The 20,475-nt window shown below is 42.7% G+C and overlaps 1 protein-coding gene across 4 annotated transcripts in view; it reads right to left on the minus strand.

Annotated features, from left to right (window-relative positions):
* The window catches only part of GIT1 (GIT ArfGAP 1), a 155,141-nt gene that overhangs the window by 80,813 nt on the left and 53,853 nt on the right, over window positions 1-20,475 (minus strand). For all 4 annotated transcript variants that reach the window (XM_073667955.1, XM_073667956.1, XM_073667953.1 and 1 more), the window contains exon 2: window positions 8,311-8,444. In XM_073667955.1, the coding sequence (XP_073524056.1) occupies window positions 8,311-8,444 (134 nt within the window). The remainder of the gene's footprint in view (window positions 1-8,310; window positions 8,445-20,475) is intronic.

The following is a 20,475-nucleotide window of genomic DNA, read 5'->3' on the forward strand; positions in this document are numbered from 1 at the left end:
TGAGCTGGAACCGTTCACAGATTTGTACTTCATGAATTATTCTAAAATCGACATACAGGATTTATACAGCACGGGTACAGTGCAAAGACTTCTTATAGATTAGGCATAAAATGGTCCGAAGAAATAACCACAAAGATCAGGAGCAGGTGAATAGAAAGAATGGAGACCCTGGCTTTGTAGGTTCAGAGACCAGCGTTGCCCAAGTAATGTCTCACTAGCCATTTGCAAATCAGCTCCAGAAAGCAGGTCCTCTGATGCCACATACTGGGGTTAGTGACTCTATAAGGCAATGACTGATACTTATTGAGCCCCAGCATATAACTTCAGATATTATCTCAGAACCCTTCTGCAAATACTGATGTGTTGGCAGGAAAAAAGCAGCATAAAATACATGCGTTTTTGACACTTTTTTTTTTTTCATGCGTTTTTGGTGTAGATTTTTCCCCACTTATTAGTATGGGTGAAATATGCAGAAAAAACGCTGAAAGAACTGACATGCTGCAGATTTAAATCTGCTACAAATCTAAATCTGCTAAAAATAAGCATTGTGTGCATGAGATTTCAGGAATTTTATTCACTTTGCTGGTACTAGGAAATCCTTCATGTTTGGTGACAAAACAGTGCAGAAAAAATGCGGCAAAAACACAACGCTTGCACATACCTTTTTCTTTTTTTTTGGAGAAGAGTAAAAGACACCCACCCGCAGACAGCTGTATCAGGATCCCGGCACCTCATCAGGACAGAAGAGGCTAATGAAAATGTGCAGGAATCCAGAAATACTAAAGGGGTGGGGGATGGATGTCTTTTCCTATTAGAGAAGACTCTGGCTGGACTAATTGGACATTGACTTATAAGTCCGCTATCTTCAAAATAGCGCTGGAGAGCCATCTTTCCTCCTCTTGGAGGAAAACTAATTTGCATAATCTTTGCCCAAGAAACTTTGCTCGGCCTCTAAGTCTACATACACAACATTGGGGAACTACACTGGGATAAAGGGTTACCCTGAATGAGAGAAAAAAATGCAGTTCTCGGCAGTGGCCAGTAAGCCGTGTACGAGGCGGTGTGTTCTGCCCTGTAAACCGCTTTTCAGGCAGCTGCTGGAGTGGTTTTCAGCTAATCAGTGGCGGTGCTGGTTCTTGCACCCTCACTGATCTCCGATTGGTTGCAGTTCATCAACATTCTGTCAGAGCAGACGTCCGATCAGCGGTAGCGTTCACATGACACAATAATAGCAGAATAGCAGCACCAACATCACAGGAACAGTGCCGCCGCGGAAGGAAAGTATCAATTGTTATTATCTTCTATGGAGCTCTGAAGTGATTAAGTAGGGATTGTCAAATAGTGGACAAGCCTTTTAAGACTGAGTTTAACTGAACTGCTGCACCAACATCCCGTGTATGCACTATAATCCAGCTTAGCAGTCCCTGAGAAAAAAAGCAGCCTTTCCGGTAAGGCTGCTCATCTCCATGAGAATCCGGATCCAGAGATTATTTTAAACGAAAGGCAGAATTACCAATGTGAGACAAGTAATGACTGACAGTCTGCAGAGCTGTGTATGATTATAACTAACAGTACAGCAGAGCTGAACTTTGTCTGATTACAAAAACTCCTGCAGCTCTCCTCTGAGTTGCAATCAGACACAGCTCTGAAGTGAGATGAGGAGAGCAGATGGTCAGTCATTAGATGTCTCATACGGGTAACACCTCCTTTCATCAGCGCTAAAATTAGTAATGGAGGCAGATTCTCAGGGAGATCTGTGTCCCGCCCATAGATCTTAGATCTTAACAGCTCATTTACATATTTAAAAAAATGTGGATTTCTCAGAAACCATTCATGTGATCACAGATATCAATGCTATTTTATTCAACCTTCTATAACCTACATTCCTTTATAGATGACTTACGAGGGTTGATTCTACTTACAGATTCCCTTTAAGAAGACCAGTCACCGGTTCAAAAGTGGCCCCTACTTGTTCTTATTTCATTGCCACTGCTTCCCCGAGTATGCGATTTTATTTTATATTTTTAAAAAATCCACAATACAGTTCTAGAGATATGTTTTTTTCATTAAAGGGGTATTAAAAAATACTGTACTACATTTCTAATTGGAGGTATTTGCTAATATTATTATTATTACACTTACTACATATTGGGATAGGATATTGGAGATGGGAATACCCCTTTAAGTGCTAATTTGTATGGTCTTATAAATGGGCGTGGCTAACAGGCTTTTCTGGGCGTGTCCTTAAACTGCTGTGCATTACCCTTGGAAAAAAACATAAAAACTTGCATTAAATAAAAAGGCTCATATATCTGTAACCCTATGGCAGATTTAAAAAAAATAAAAATAAAAATGAGCGAGTACTTATGGGAGCAGCGGGAATAAAGTAAGAGCAGAAACTGCCCACTTTTGACCTGATGTCAGGAGCACATTAAAGTCATACACATGTTCTCAAGTAAGATCTAACTCTACAAAATTGAGAAAGATCCAGCTCTATGAACCAGAAATCAGTGCTATGAAGTGTAGACTGTGCTCGGAAAGGTTAAGCTTGGGTTTCCCTAAATGTTTCTGTAGCGCCCCGAGGGCTCGGCCGCTACAGGGGTATTGCACCTCTGCCAGAGGTGTGATATTCCACTCCCGGGGAAGGATGGAGTGTGGACCAGGGCTCGGTAGGCTGCATGCATCACATACACCCCATTTCTGGGGGACAGCTCAACGGTGCTCCCATTAGTACAGTAATGCAGGTACGACAGAATCTGTCCCTGGCTGGAGTGGGGAGGGGGGAGGAAAACCCAGTGATGTAGGAGCAGAAGGGGATGGTTTCTGAGCATAGGTAGGAGCCCATTGGTTGCAGGTCACCTGAGCTCACACACTAGGGGAGGGTATATAAGGTGGGCACCATCTTAGTTCTGTGTACAGAAGGAGGAGAAGGTCAGTCAGAGAAGTGAGAGAAGGAGTTCAGCCAGAGAGGGCTGACAGGGGGCTGTGGCTCAGTCTGGGCCCAGCTCCACAAGGCAGGCCTAGGAGGAAGGCCAGAGCCAGAAGAAAGGAACAGGAACAGAAAGGAACAGAAACAGAAAGGAACAGCAAAGAAAAGAGAAGTACCCAAAGTGTAGAAGGGCTCAGAAACAAGAAGGCAGAAGGGACCCTAAGAGCCCATGAGAATACCGGGTGAAGGGTCAGGCAGATTAAGGGTACCGGATCCCAAGTTGGTGGAGGAGAAACTACCCTCAGCCAAAGACCGGAGGTCGTGATCATTTATTGGTGCGACACCTCACCAAACCTGCTAGGAAGGCACCATATAGGACAGCGGGGAACGGGGCCCACGTTTACCCACGCAGATCCGCGGTAAATGGACAAAAGTTGGTCACTGGTGGGGCAGGCCAGAGAAAGGATGGAAGGGGGTCCTGTGCCATATTCCTGAACTGCCTGGGGGTTGACCGAGCCCCTCACCTGGTAGACGCAGCAAGGCTCGGGCGGTCACTGATGACAGAAGTGACTGGGAATATACGAACTGTGAGTAAAAGACCCTGGACTGCAACACGTTGTCTTTGTGCTTTTTGCTTCGCCAGCACTAACGGTACTGGGACGCCCTGCACTATCACCCCCACCATCCACTACCCTGCCCTGGGGCTGCACTCTTCCCGTGGGGAGTTACCCTACCTCAGCTGCATACACCATCAGCCTCAGCGGTCTGCCTTGCAGCGGCGGTTCATAATAGCCGCAATCCACGGGTGGCGTAGTCGGACATTACCTACAGCACATAGCAGACTACCACTGGTCTAACCACCCTGAGCCACGGAACCGGGTCGCCACCACTACCCCCATCGTTTCCCTGTTGCCCGGCTCCGAGTGCCCCACGGCCCAGGGGGTGAGTCATTTCCATGGAAATAACCATGAATTAATAGGATGTTAGAGTATTACTTGGAAACATATTGGTCAGAATGATATCACAGGCACTTAACCCAAGAAAAGACTGATGAACAACCTTTCACATACCCAATATCACAGCCCCCGATATCAGTGATTATTGAGAAATATGGGGGACTTTTCATTTCTATACTATATGACGTTGTTCATCTCTATATTTTACTGAACACTTCCCAAGCTATATGAAGCAATATGTGTCACCCAGGGGGATATAGGGGACTCGGTATCTGGGTCTCTCTTTCAAAAGGGGTTTTAGTGTACAGTTTGTCTCGTGACGCCACCTGTGGTTTCTGGTAATGGTTACCGGTGCTGCTGCAGACCTCCGGGGGGGTGATGGGATGGCAGCTGGGATGTTTCAGCTCCCCACAGGTGGAGCGTGGCCCCCGGGGCAGTGTAGGTACAAATGGTGGTGATGCTGGGGCTTGCAGTGCAGGAGAGATGGCGCAGCACGAGTAACTGACAGAGACAGGGGATTCACTTTAGTACCTTTACTGGTGCGGATGTCAGGTACGGGGTCAGGGTACTCGATAGGAAGGGTGCACTTCAGGACTTCTCCCCAGTGAGCGGGTATAAGGCCTCCTGGTCCGTGTCTGCCTCTCTCTAAGCTCCTGGCCACCCTGCAACTGGGCCTAGCTTCTGTGTCGTGCTGTTCATTCACCTGTCGCTTGGTAGTAGGACCTTTTTCTGGCAACCACTATCCCTGGACGCCGGGGCCTTCATGGTTCCTAGTCCTGTCAAGGGTTTAGCTTCAGGTCGACCAGGGACTTGTAGTCCTCCTGGTATGCCGGTGATCCCTACTGGGTATAAAGGACCCTGTAGGCGCGGACCCGGTGTCCGGTTTGTGTCTTGGGGTGAGCCTATGATGCTCCTCTGCCCCCTCAACTCCTCTCTCCTCTCCTTACTGCCTCTGGCCACACTCGGGGCCCTCAATTCAGCAGCAGACGTGCTGCGTCTCTACTGCTCTCAGTGACAGCACACTCTCTGAACTACTAACTGAACTGCCTGGCTCCACCCTCCATATATATATCCCTATCAGGGCTCCCTCTAGTGGTATGAGGTGGAAGGGTGGAGGTGTCTGCATGTAATGAGGGCCTCTTGTGGAGAAGTCCATCCATGCACCCTTTTGGGTCATGTGGTACCTGTGAACAGCAGGGTGCCACAAATACATAAAAAGGGGCCTTCCGATTCTCCCTGACAAATGTCGGAGAACATAAGGATGGTGGGTGGAGGGGGTAAATTAAAATCACCTGATCATTTTATTTGGCAGGGAGAAAAGACAAGTCTGGCGTTGGCTTACTCCATTCTACCCATAGAGAGCACATGAACGTTTGGCTGAACTGAGCTTTCATGTATATAGGGGAGTCAGGAGAGAAAACCGTTGTCTAAGACGCGTGAACAACTTAAAGAGTAACCATCTTTGCTGCTTCCTCCTCCTGGACTGATCATTCATTCTCAATTCACGGGTAAAATCCGTCTTTAGGGAATCCGGATTCTGCCATTACTGAGATAGAAGATGACAGTTGGTGCTTATACAGGTCGATGCAGAACTAAAACGGTTGTCTCAGGAGAACTTGCAGCAGAATGTCTGATTCTGCCTCTAGCTCCTCCTTCCATAGAATTCTATAAGCACCAACTGCCATCTCCCATCTCAGAAGTGGGAAAACCTGTCTTGACTGAACACAGATCACAGATTTTAGCAATGAATTGAAAGATTGGTCCAGGAGGAGAAAGAAGCAGATCTAGATATATTACAAAGTTGTTTATTTTCATCAGTACTATTGATTTATGAAATAAAAATTAAAACGACAGATATGCTTTAACTTCGGAAACTTACTTCGGCCACTCCATAATGTATTTTGCACAAGTATATCCAAGAGAACCTGCCCTTGCACATTTAATTACACATTTCTTGCTTATTCTCAATGTATTTTCCACAGCTAGCTCCAGAATCTGTCTATTCTATATAAATCCTTAGCTGGTACCTAAGCCAAAAAAGTCTAAAGACACAGACATGGATGTATAAAGCAATCTACCATATGTACTATACTACAGCCAGTACTATGCTTTTTTACTGAAGAATTGTGAACCTTGCAGCAGCTTCTGGATCCATTAGTAGAACATTACAAGAACAGAGTCTCCACTGTCTGCTTTTAGGACGGGGAGCCACGATCTGCACACTCGGAAAGCTGGGACTTTGTCCAGTGGACAGAATGAGTAATGTTTTCTGCTACAATAGGAAATTGTGCATTGTCCGAGGAATGGTCAGAACAAGCCCCGCAGCCTCTACACTCTGCATAATAAATGTAACCACCAATGAGCAACTTTACGTAGGTTTAACATCATGTTTTTGTACTTTGTCAGAATATTTTGCCCTTTTTGTATACTTGATGGCATCTGTCATACTCTGACGTTTATTATATAGGAATGTCACAAATACTGTTTGTCATAAGTTGGGTTACGAGTTATACAGATAAAAGGCTGAGGGCATTGGATCACTGCCTGCACACCGCACAGTGTACAGGGAATTAGAGCAGGTTATCAGATGGAGAGCAGACATGCAGTGTGAATACAGATAATTATCAGGTAGCCGTCAATGCTGGATAACCATTTGGGCCAGCAGATGTGTCCCTGAATGCCTCCACTGGTACATAGATGTTAAATGTAGGGGCATCAGTGCTTTCACCTTGTGTCTGTCATTTATATATTTGTCTGCCCCTTCACCTTTCGCGTGCAGCTTTATGTACAGTCCCCTGCTGGTATTTCCTGCTGTTATGTCCTATATAGACAAGACAAGGTAAAATAATATTTTAAGTTTTTTGAATTATAATTCTAGTTTTACAGAATCCATGGATATTTCCATGATCAGGAAGCCTATTCTCATCTGTGGGGCATGTAGCAAAAGTTTTAGTAGCTGGAAGCCCATATTCACGAGTGGCATTTTATAAGAATGCTTGAAGGATGTTTGGTAAGATGATGGTCATATTGTTCCCCTATGAGGTTCCTGGGGGGAAATAAGACAGCATAAATGAGGGCTAAAGCTGAATTAGAATAGAATCTAATCAGCCGTACCACTCTTACCTCAGCGGAGGGAGGAGTGGGGGGTCTGGTTGGACCCTTTTTAACATGTCAGACTCCAGGAGAAGCAACGTGTATTCCATACCTGTCCATATTTCCTGTGGAGTTGTCCTTCGCCAAAGCGCTCAAGGATCCAATTCGTAAGACGTATCGCTATTTTATCTCTTTTATCTTATACGGTTTTTGCCTGTATGAATGTCTTTTATAACTTTTTTAAGCACTGTATCCTATTTATATATTAAAATCGAAAATTTAATAAGCTTGTCCCTCGTTGCTCTAAAGTGCCCATGATCTTGAGGAGAGAAAATAATTTGGTGGTGTCACCTTGTAGCCAGAGTGCGAGTAGTGAACCATTCAGGGGCATGGGAAAGCTGGAGGTATATGTGTACCAGTGTGTTGTTGCCCAGTGCAGGTGTCTTGCTGGCAGTGTAAAGTGTGGCGTGGATGTGGGGAACGTTTGTGGGGTGCGCTCAGCTCATTGTTGGCCTATAGCGATAGGGGAGTGGATGAGTGAGTTGGAAGCGCAGCCCCCTTTACGGTCATATCTGTTGCCACAGTATGTTCTCAATACAGCACGAAAATGCAGAGATTAAAGGGGTTATCCAATATTGGACAATCCGTGCTTAGTCAATTTAATGTCACATAGAAAGTCAAAAAACAGTGTATACGCACTCACCTCCTGCCTCAGTGGCTTTCCAGCGATGTCGGCAGCCAGTCATCAATATTCCATCACAGTGGACAAAGTAGAAAGGCTGCAGCCAGTCAGTGACTGCGCCGATGCGGGAGGAGAGTATAAGCTTTTCTTATTTTACACGGGGACTCGGGCATTTAAGAAAGGTCGGTGGGGCTCGGATGCACAGTATGGGCCTATACAATATTATTATTATAAGTTTATGGAAATATGGATGATTTGCTAAAAATAGAGCCATTCAACTTAATGATAAGTGTTAAGAATGGCGTCAAATTTAAAATAGTTTTATAATTGGTTTAATCTGTTTTCATTGAAATTTGTTATAAAGTTCCTATACTTCCCTTTTTATTTTTCTTGAAATGTATACATTTTGTGAAACATGACATTTTTTCAATAAAAATGTACAATTTAAAAAAAATAAAATAAAAAGTGCTTCATTTTGGAAATCAGTCACGGTATGAGATCAGAGTCTACTAATGTAATCTTGGACAGTGGAAAATAGAAAATGTATTTCTCCTTTAAGAATTTTATTGATGGAAATGGGTCTTTACTACTACAGTGGTATTATCCATAATTTTGTTACCATGTCTTGATAGATATGTATGGAGGCTGACCTGCAAGAGTGACGATGGCCACGCACTGTGTCGAAGATGCTTGACAATTGAGATGTGTCTTCCAAGACTGCGGTGCACGCTACAGCATTCATCACAGATCAGCACACCTCGGTTTATGGAGGCCCAACCAGGATCTGTAAATCAAATCACAATGTAAGTAAAACAATCGTGTTTCAAACTGGAAAATTGGAGAAAAAAAACATTATATAACACAAATTAAAAGCAAAATTACATCAGTGTAGAGCAATAGCAGGCCACATACAGCACCAAGGTAAAGATTATAACATTTAGAAATCCTTAAAGCAGATCTGTCACCAGATTTCACAACACAAACTGCATGCATTTTTTAACAGATCACTTAGACCTGATAATGATGCTGTATTTACTTTGATCATCCATATCAGAATGGCTGGGAAATCTTTTTTGAAAGTTTAACTCAGTCTCTGCTCATCTAGTCTGACAGCTGCTCAGTGTCCCTCCTCCCTGCTGCTACTGAGATCTCAGTACAAGCTGCAGCTGTCAGTCAGGCTGGGTGGGTGGAGACTGAGTACACCTGGACTCATGAGTTATTTCATTATATAGACGGACCCATAAACTCCATCAGTCTTTAACTAGAAGGACTTTTTGTACCAGGATTATAAAACTATTCTGATATGGATTCTGAAAGTAAGTAAGATACAGAGACTTAGCAGCTGCCCAATAATAAGAACGACCCCTTTCTAGGGACCAAGGGAGTAGTCTGTTATAAACTATGGACAATGGAAGAGGATGGGAAAAATGAAATGCAGCACTATCGTAAATTATTATGGAGAACCATGGCTACCCCTGCTCTGCACATAATCCCTCCTCTACAGCATTATTTTCTACATTATTTCTGTGCTATGACATCATTGCATTATCCCAGTACTAGGGTATCTGAAATATCATATGTGATGTCAGTGTATATATACAAATGGTGACCTTTTTTGTTTGTTTCTCATTATTCCTGACCTATGACATCAGGGATCACAATATCACAGAACAGTGACATCACCGTAGGTTATGATCTATGTACTGTGACATCACTGTGTCTATAGAAGACAAATGCTCCAAAATTAAACACATTTTGCAAAAAGGCTTTACAGCCAAAAATACAGGCAGTTAAAATAAAATGTTACCCCCAAAAAACGTACATATTCTTTAAAGAAACATAATTAACACACTTTTGTTATTAAAGGGTTTATCGAGGACTATCATATTTTTTTGATACCATGGGCCTAAAAACTAACAGACAGGTAGTTGCAGTTCAGCTGCTCAATATCAACAGAGCAGCTCTTCTTCTTCTGAGCTGCTTGTCAATGGGGCATGACAGCTGACGCTATGCTAACTGACAGCCAACTCCCCAAGTTTAGGTAGCGGGAAGTCGGCTGTCAATCAGCATGACGTCAGCAGTCATGCCACATCAACAGAGCAGAAGAGAAGCCGCTGGTCTGTCGAAGCAACGTCCGTGGAAGCTGCTGAATCGCAGGTTAGAGAGGTGTCATGCATCTGGGTTCGAACCCTTAAGCGTGTGCTTTATGGTCGGCTTCTCTGTCTGCCTAGCCACAGCAGATACACCTTTTCTTTGGGTGTTTAGTTTCTACAACCCTTGCTTTATTCTATTTAGGGTAACAGGTGTTTTCATTTACTCATTTGCCTGCCCTATCACCTTTCGGGTGCAGCTTTATATACAGGTGCATCTCACTAAATTAGAATATCATCAAAAAGTTTATTTATTTCAGTTCTTCAATACAAAAAGTGAATCTCATATTATATGGAGTCATAATCATCAACATTAACAGAAATAAACACTTGAAATAGATCACTCTGTTTGTAATGACTCTATATAATATATGAGATTCACTTTTTGTATTGAAGAACTGAAATAAATAAACTTTTTGATGATATTCTAATTTAGTGAGAAGCACCTGTACTTTCCCCCTGCTGGTGTTTTCTGCTGGTGATAGTCTCATTTGGATGTCCAGCCATAATGCTGTAGTTTAAGCCAGTCAGTGAAAGACCAACTAGGGTTTATCTCTCTGCTGTTGATGTGCTTTACCCTGCATCTATCTTCTGTTTCTTTTTAGGAAGTAGGCAGTATATTTTCTAACAGTACATACTAAGTCCTTTATTTTTTATTTTGTGGTTTGTTTTACTCACTCTGGGATCTCTTTTTATTCCAGCACACTTTCCCATCTGTAGGCAATTTGCACTCTGCTCTACCCTCTGGTTCTTTAGGAGGAACATGAAGCGCTCAACAGCCTTTCATGCAGCATCGGTCTGAGCTGACATTTTCTAGTCTGTGGTTAAGGCTATCTCAACACACGCAGGAACCACTAGGAACTGCGGGGTCATGATCTCTAGTCTGTACAGGAACAGACAGGGTCAGTTGCAGTTTTTTAGCGTGTTACCCATTTTCCCAAGTGAGTTGCTATACTATCTTAACAAGTGATCTATGACAGCTATGTGCTGGCAAAGATCAACACGGGGTACAACAGGCAGGTAGGTAGCAAATACCTAGCTGCTTTTGTTTTTTTTACTACAAGCCTAAAACTAAGTTCTGGATAAACCCTTTAAGTCAGTGTTGTCGTCCCCTGTTCCTGCACTTTGTCTGTATTTCTTCCTATATTTCTAACAACAAACTTTTAATAGTATCAGGCAATGACAAAAGTGAGTACTCTACACAAACAAAATAGGCACACATCCAGAAACCAATAAAATAAAATGTATATTTAATTGTACCTCCTAAAAAAAACTAAATCGAAGTGACACAAAGCTGTGCAGAACAGACAGGAGACACGATAGAACGGTGCTTTCCTAGCGCTGCTGTCACCCCATTCCTTAGAGATAGGCCGCCAAGGTCTATGCTGGGACATCTCACCATAAACAGAACAAAGGTTGGATACAGACAGAAATTATTTATACAACCAAAATAATCTAACATAACCCCACATAAAAGAGAATTTCAGGGTGGGGAACAGAGTTGCTGGCTCAAACGAAAGCTCAGACTCCTGCAGATACAACATTCGTTTTATAGGAGACTCAATCTTTGGGCGCCAGAAGATAAATAAAAAAAAGAAAGATAGACATCAGTGAGCAGAGCAGCGATCACAATTACAAATGTCAGTATATTAATAAAACGGCTCGTTGCTTCTGTTTGTTCCTGAACTAAACACATCAGAGCTGGAGAAATCCATGCAGGAAGCCACATTCATCTCAGAGCCGCTAACACATCCCCTCATAAAACAGAAGATGGGCTCACTTAAATGATAAAAAACCTATGACATTTCAACATATGAACTATATGGAAGATGCACAGCCATCCTCAAGGTTATCAATAGCCAATATGGAAGCCTATAATATCAACCCGATAACAGAAATAGCACAATTGCCACTTCACTTTTATGCCTAAAAGGGAATCGGCCAGACAGATTTCACCTCCAAAACTGTATACATGCACATGTAGCTCTTGCAAAGACAAGTCCAACCATATCTTTAGTTAGAAATTTTATTCCTCCATTATCGAGAAATTGCCATTTGAATCAATATGCAAATGAGGCTTAAGTGCTCTTGAAGCATGGAAGCACTTCCCAAGCCCCTGTCTTTCCCACTCTATTCCCCAGCCAGTGCCGCCTTCTCCTACTTGACTGACAGCTCTTTTGCTCAAAGTTGTATCACCACAAACTTTTAGTCCGGCAGAAGGCAGCGTCGGGCGGGGAATAGAGCTGGAGAGTCAAAGGCTTAGGAAGCACTTCAGCCTCATTTGCATATTGATTCAACCGCAGTTTTCTTGGTAACGGAGAAACCGACTGGCAAAAGATATACATGGACCTGTCTTTGCATGAGCCAGATATGCATCCATAATTTATTACATCCATAAGTGCCACTGAAATGAATATAAAGAAAAAAAAGAGATGGAATGTGAGGGGCAAAGACCACTATACGCTTAAAATGTTAGTGGGGTTTGTGCGACCATGTGCCCCCGTGCCATCTGCTATGAAGAGACCTGTCAGGATTACTGACCCATGTAAATATATCGGCAATCGCAAACGATTTATGCCGACAATAAAAATTGTTGTTATCGGCAGCATAACTCTGAAAAAACGCACCAAAAACGCAACAAAAAAAGCACCAAAACTGCAGAAAATTGACGCCAAAAAAAAACATGATATGTGAACATAGCCCAAGCTGGCCAAACATGCTCAATAATTGTCAGCTGAACAATAGTTCAGCCACCAGTTATCTCTCTGGACTCAGGAATGCCCGGCTGAGCCCTCCTGTGTTCTCTGTGACTCTCGTACAAGCTTTTTTCAAAGCCAAGCAAAAGGATCAGCCGTTGAACCAAGAGACCGGATCCTTTTATCCCCAGACATTATCTGTCGGGGGACAGTTGGGTTTTAGAATGTAGTAATCCTCTGCATCACTCCGTGGTCCGTACAGTGTTGGTGCAGCTCCTCACTGTATTGCCAAATGGCTTCAAATTCCAAATATCCAAGTCACCGGACGTTTTCCTACAAAAAGATTTTTTTAGTGGTCACAGCAAAGGATAAAAATTACAGTACAGACCAAAAGTTAGGACACACCTTCTCATTTAAAGATTTTTCTGTATTTTCATGACTATGAAAATTGTACATTCACACTAAAAGGCATCAAAACTATGAATTAGCACATGTGGAATTATATACTTAACAAAAAAGTGTGAAACAACTGAAAATATGTCTTATATTCTAGGTTCTTCAAAGTAGCCACCTTTTGCTTTGATGACTGCTTTGCCCACTCTTGGCATTCTCTTGATGAGCTTCAAGAGGTAGTCACCGGAAATGGTCTTCCAACAATCTTGAAGGAGTTCCCAGAGATGCTTAGCACTTGTTGGCCCTTTTGCCTTCACTCTGCGGTCCAGCTCACCCCAAACCATCTCGATTTGGTTCAAGTCTGGTGACTGTTGAGGCCAGGTCATATGGCGTAGCACCCCATCACTCTCCTTCTTGGTCAAATAGCCCTTACACAGCCTAGAGGTGTGCTTGGGGTCACTGTCCTGTTGAAAAATAAATGATGGTCCAACTAAACGCAAACCGGATGGAATAGCATGCCGCTGCAAGATGCTGTGGTAGCCATGCTGGTTCAGTATGCCTTCAATTTTGAATAAATCCCCAACAGTGTCACCAGCAAAGCACCCCCACACCATCACACCTCCTCCTCCATGCTTCACGGTGGGAACCAGGCATGTAGAGTCCATCCGTTCACCTTTTCTGCGTCGCACAAAGACACGGTGGTTGGAACCAAAGATCTCAAATTTGGACTCCTCAGACCAAAGCACAGATTTCCACTGGTCTAATGTCCATTCCTTGTGTTCTTTAGCCCAAACAAGTCTCTTCTGCTTGTTGCCTGTCCTTAGCAGTGGTTTCCTAGCAGCTATTTTACCATGAAGGCCTGCTGCACAAAGTCTCCTCTTAACAGTTGTTGTAGAGATGTGTCTGCTGCTAGAACTCTGTGTGGCATTGACCTGGTCTCTAATCTGAGCTGCTGTTAACCTGCGATTTCTGAGGCTGGTGACTCGGATCAACTTATCCTCAGAAGCAGAGGTGACTCTTGGTCTTCCTTTCCTGGGGCGGTCCTCATGTGAGCCAGTTTCTTTGTAGCGCTTGATGGTTTTTGCAACTGCACTTGGGGACACTTTCAAAGTTTGCCCAATTTTTCGGACTGACTGACCTTCATTTCTTAAGGTAATGATGGCCACTCGTTTTTCTTTACTTAGAATTTGTATTATGGCAAGAAAAAAAGCAGCTAACAGTCTATTCAGTAGGACTATCAGCTGTTTATCTACCAGACTTCTGCACAACACAACTGATGGTCCCAACCCCATTTATAAGGCAAGAAATCCCACTTATTAAACCTGACAGGGCACACCTGTGAAGTGAAAACCATTTCCGGTGACTACCTCTTGAAGCTCATCAAGAGAATGCCAAGAGTGTGCAAAGCAGTCATCAAAGTAAAAGGTGGCTACTGTGAAGAACCTAGAATATAAGACATATTTTCAGTTGTTTCACACTTTTTTTGGTAAGTATATAATTCCACATGTGTTAATTCATAGTTTTGATGCCTTCAGTGTGAATGTACAATTTTCAAAGTCATGAAAATACAGAAAAATCTTTAAATGAGAAGGTGTGTCCAAACTTTTGGTCTGTACTGTACATGCGACGTTTCGGCCACATAGGGTCTTTTTCAAGTAACATGCAGAATGTCAAGTGCCTTGGATATTTGGAACTTTCGGGGGACAGTCGGGTGGCCCCCATACATATTAGATGGTAGGCCAATCTTGGTGAAAAAGTTGTGAAAATCTGCTGATTATCTAATGTGTATGGGGGCCACTAACCTTAGATGGACAGCCAGTCTTACCAAAGTAGGTGGTAGGTGGGTTTAGAAAATTATCTAAAGTTGAACTTTAGAGATCATTGAGGGAAAAAAAAAACCCTCACATCAACAGAGCAGATCTTCCTCTTTCGCTCTGCTCTGTTGTCACAACCAACATCATGCTGACTAACAGCTGGCTCCCCTCTGCCTATCAGCATGACGTCGACAGTGACATCCCATCAACAAAGCAGGGCGGAAGAGAAGAAGCTGCTCTGTCAACGTGATGTCAATGGAAGCCACAAAATTATCAGACAGAACCAGCAGGTAGTTAGCAACTACCTACCTGTAAGATCTAAGCACCATTAAAAAAAAAATACAAAAGTCCCGGATAACCCCTCTAAGTTTTTCTGCAGGAGCTGTAGAAGACAAAACAGTGTAAGATTTGTAATGTAAGTCTATTATAAAACATGCTTTTTAGCACAAAATACATGAATCTAGATATAAAAAAAATGCCCCTCGATGTTGTCCATGTTTTTAGGTCGCAGTTATACATTCAAGACTTTTTTTTTTTTTTTTTTACTTGAAGTGGTTTTGAAAAAAAATATCTTCTAGACAAAAAAAATACCCGTCATTTCTTCTAAGTGGATCCGTTTGGAATCCGCTCCAAACTAGATACTGTCAAATCAAAGGGCTGCAAAAAAAAATAAAAAATACTCTTAAGAAGAGTGTGTTTCCTGAAAAAGGTTTCCATAAAGAAAGCAATAATTTTTTGGAACAACTCAAAAAATGTGAACATACCTTTAGGGTGAATTCATACGCAGGTACTGTTGCAGAAATTTCAGCAACAGTCCTCATCTGAAAGAACTCAGATTCAGCTGAACTGAAAGGATTTTCAGTTGCGATCATTGATATGTTTGAGGTGGGTCCATAAGTCTGACAGACCCAGACACGTTTCTGAGTTGGTGATTAAGTCATAAATGAAGCTCCACTTGGGAACATGTGTTTTTCTCATTCCCTAGGCTTCGACTCTCGGGTCACACATAAAACGACCTTCGTGAGTAGTCTATGGTCTTATGAGAATCTGGCTGTGTAAGTCTCTCGCATGACAAGTCATGCATTCACTACAGGTACACAGACTTGCTTCAGGTCAAGAAAATGCATGAAGTCGTCTCCATCTGCTGCTCATATACATACATGCACGTCTGCTGCATGGAGTGACACATTCATATATAATCGAGTCGTTTCTTGGTAACCCCGGGGTGACCTGCCCTTCCCACCTACTTAATCAAGTCCCAGCAAGAGCAAAAAAACAGAAAACTCCTACTACAGAGATAATGGAGGCTTTATACAAGAGCACATATTATATCAATCTACTGGAATCATCCGCGAGAGCTCTATTCTCTCCATCACATCTTCAGAGATTATCAATGACGATAACTCAGCCCCTAAACGGCTACAGAACTACAAGTCTCCTGAAGACCAGTGACAATCACTGGTTATGTACCACTGTGGGCACTCATCTGTGCAGCGGTGACGATGCCGAACACAGGGTTTCTACCGATACAAAACGCTGAGCAATAAACTGCCACGTGGAAGTCGCCCCAACAACCATTTATATTATAAGATACGGTAATTAAAGAGCCACATTTGTTCCATCTAGAACACATGTCGAATTCTGGCTTGCAGGCCAAATCTGTCCCACAGGGTGATTTTATTTGGCTCGCAATGCCAGCACCACCCCCCCTCCATTATTCTGTATGGGCGACTATGTGGGGCCCATTATACTATGTGGACGACTATGTGGGGCCCATTATACTGTGTGGACGAATATGTGGGGCCCATTATACTATATGGAGGACTATGTGGGGCCCATTATACTATATGGAGGACTATGTGGGGCCCATTATACTATATGGAGGACTATGTGGGGCCATTATTCTGTATGGAGGACTATGTGGGGCCCATTATACTATATGGAGGACTATGTGGGGCCCATTATACTATGTGGAGGACTATGTGGGGCCCATTATACTATATGGAGGACTATGTGGGGCCCATTATACTATATGGAGAACTATGTGGGGCCCATTATACTGTGTGGAGGGCTGTTAATGCATATCAAGGTTGACCTGCGACTTTGTCCAATTTTTATATTTTGGCCCTCTCTGTATTTGAGTTTGACATCCCTGATCTAGAATAAAACATAATGCCTCACATTTACTAAACCAAAAATGTGAAGTGTGACAAATTTGCGCCAAAATCTGAAACCTCTCATTGAATTTAAAAACTTTCCAAGGAGATGTAGTTTATGGCTATCCTGTCCTCACATTGTGCAAGGAAACGGTGGAAAGGCTGCAGTGGCACAATCACTTAAAAGGGAATCTGTCAGCTTGTTTTTCACTTATTATGCTTACTTATACAGCACCATCATATACAACAGCGCTTTACAGATATGGTCCACACGGTCCCCATTGGGGCTCACAATCTACATTCCCTATCAGTATGTCTTTGCTGTGTGGGAGGCAATCTGAGAACACGAAGGAAACCCACACAAACACGGGAAGTACATACAAACTCCTTGCAGATTTTGTTGGTGGGATTTGAACCCAGGACCCCAGCGCTGCAACGCAACAGTGCTAACTGTGATGACTGAAACCCCAAAATATAGAAATATGACCTGCTATTCATCTAGACTGAGATTTTTCATGCCGGTCTAGAGCTGGAGTCATATGTTCCTGATTCATTTAGAGTCACACACCTTTTCAAAGGAGTTATCCGGGACAAATATATTTATTTTTATCAAGGGCCTAAGAACTAACAGGCAGGCAGCTGCTAACTTTCTGCCCTATGCCGATCTCTGCAGGCTCAGATTAGTCACAGACAGCGCCTGTCGGCGATTCTGTAGCCTCTGCTGATATGTCGACAGAAACTTCTTCTCTTCTGCTCTGTAGACAGGGCGTGACCGTCTGTCTCATGCTGATTGACAGTATGCTCCCTGCTGCCTAACTGCGGGAAGCCAGCTGTCAATCAGCATGACGCCGGCAGTCATGCCCAGTCTACAGAGAAGCCAGAAGAGGAAGAGCTGCTCTATTGCAGTCTGTGATCGCTCTGAGCCTGGCAGAACAGGCAGGTAGTTAGCAACTAACTTCATGTTAGTTCTTAGGCCCATAGAAAAAAAAAATTATTAAAACGTCTTTAATGAACCTGGCGCGCCTGAAAAATGGCATGCACCTAGCCACAAATCCTATTCCAGTCGGGGAGAGGAGTAAGATTTGTAGCGTAAGGTATACCGCAGCTCGTCATGAACTTGAAGAGTGGGGGTGGCCACGCTCCCATCCCACGTCACTTTATTGGAGCTGGGCAAAAACGGTGTGAGATCTCTAAAACTCTAAAAATGTATACGCTGCCTCAAAATTTGGATACTATTCAAAGCTAGAATTATGATGTAAAAGCATTGATGAATTCGAGGTCATAGTTTGAAGATGTGGCAGGGAATCATAGGCAGAGATGAGGACGGTTCCGCCTCCAGCCAGCTTTTTCCAGTGCTGATGATGGACAGATCTCACAAAGTAAACACATGGGAGAGACCTGTCAATCACCTGGAGTGGCACAGGGAGGAGCCACTGGGGGCAGTACTGAACTACTGTTCTCCTTGAAGTACCTAGCTGGAACTTCAAACTATATTTTCTCTGAAACAGCAGTTTTTCAGGAAAAAATTTACCTTGCCGCAATCGTGCACTCAGGCTCCGATTCATGCTGCAAGTGGTTTGGGCAGCATGAATTTACTGACAAGTTCCCTTTAATCTTGATGGAGGCAGCTATTTCACATGCAATGCCGTTTAACCGATTGTAATGACCCAGCGGTTGTGAAGGTGAAACAGCCATCCCTCTGAAGGATTATGTGATTGTCCAGGGAAAAAAATGAAACATAAAGGAGAGGAAGACGTCACCGCGATGGCACAGGGCTACTGCGGATTTTCAACTGCTGTGTGAATGCAGCAAAAATCTAATTTATCAAGTGAAATCATTATATATTTGCAAATCTATGCTGTTCACAGTAGATTTTGGCATAAAACTCAACTTTTACAAAGTCCCATTGTTTTGTGTGACAATTTTTTTTTATCATAACTCAAATTTTAAAGCTGATAAACGTACGCATGATCTAAAAGACGTATACTGTATTTTGACCCACATTTATTAAAACTGAGGAAAATTACACAAATCTAAGCCAACTTATAGCACATGTAAATTTGATTATTGCTTTTTTTGTAAGGTCAGTATATGCCAACTGTAACCTACCCAGATTAACAGCTGCTCAGTGTCCCTCCTCCCTGCTGAGATCTCATGCTGCTCAGTACAACTTGCAGCTGTCAGTAAGGCTATCTAGACTCAAAAAATGCTCATTTTAATATCAGGATTATACAGCCTTTCCGAAATGGATTTACAAAGGTAGTACATCTGCCACATTCGGTCTAAGATCTATATATGTAGTTTGTACAGTCAAATTTGGTTACAGATTACAGTTTTTTTTTCTTCACTGATTGAATTTGCATGGAAGAAAAATCACAGCATGCACTACTTTCTTCCATATGTCGGGTTAAACTCGCTCATTCAAGCCTATGTGTTGAAAAATATGGATGCCATACGGAACATCTGGATAGTATCTGATTTGTACTTACATATTGCAATTTTTTAACACAAAAAACTGGAAATGGTCTGTGGTAGATCGGCTCACTTGGCTGCACAGAGGTAGGCACAGGAACACTGTCTCTTTAAATATTACACGGGTTTATTTAAGAGAACTGCATAAACCAGTGCAATGTTAGCAAACCAAACACTGCCCAACAGGAAAACAAAAACATAACGTATGGCATGTATACTATATGGCACAGTCCTTGTTCCTGCTTTAGGAACAAACACCACAAGGTCCAGCTTCCCTTAACATGAAAACACAGCTCCAGAGCTTGGACCTCCAGGCCCACCCAACACTGAATGCTCTAGAAAGCTGGGTATTTATCCTCTGGACTCCTCCCACTCTACAGCTGTTTAATCAACCTAGCACCAAACATGGCCGATTAACCCCTCTCAGCACTTAGTGTGCTGGAGCATTTTCCTAGGTTTATACTACTGGAGTGAACAACCTCAATGCTACATATCTCCATTCCAGTACTTTGCCAGTGACTTTGTCACGGGTCTTATAAATTATTAACTGCTGTTGTAAAAAAAAAAAAAAAGGCATGGCACAACACAAATGAAAAAATAATCGTACAATTTAATACGCTCAAGTGAATCCGTACTTGGCAAGTATGTACACAACATATTGAGTGTTTATACGTGACCATTGTAAACGTTCCCTTTTTAATGCCCACTCAAGTACATCCATGAAATAAACATTTAGCGACCTGTATGGTCCGATGGATATTATCCAGTGACATACAGTACAGACCAAAAGTTTGGACACACCTTCTCATTTAAAGATTTTTCTGTATTTTCATAACTATGAAAATTGTACATTCACACTGAAGGCATCAAAACTATGAATTAACACATGTGGAATTATATACTTAACAAAAAAGTGTGAAACAACTGAAAATATATCTTATATTCTAGGTTCTTCAAAGTAGTCACCTTTTGCTTTGATGACTGCTTTGCTCACTCTTGGCATTCTCTTGATGAGCTTCAAGAGGTAGTCACCGGAAATGGTTTTCACTTCACAGGTGTGCCCTGTCAGGTTTAATAAGTGGGATTTCTTGCCTTATAAATGGGGTTGGGACCATCAGTTGTGTTGTGCAGAAG

This window comes from Phyllobates terribilis, unplaced genomic scaffold, assembly GCF_046119375.1.
Source record: "Phyllobates terribilis strain yellow unplaced genomic scaffold, ASM4611937v1 Scaffold_2__4_contigs__length_985480577, whole genome shotgun sequence".
NCBI lineage: Eukaryota > Metazoa > Chordata > Amphibia > Anura > Dendrobatidae > Phyllobates > Phyllobates terribilis.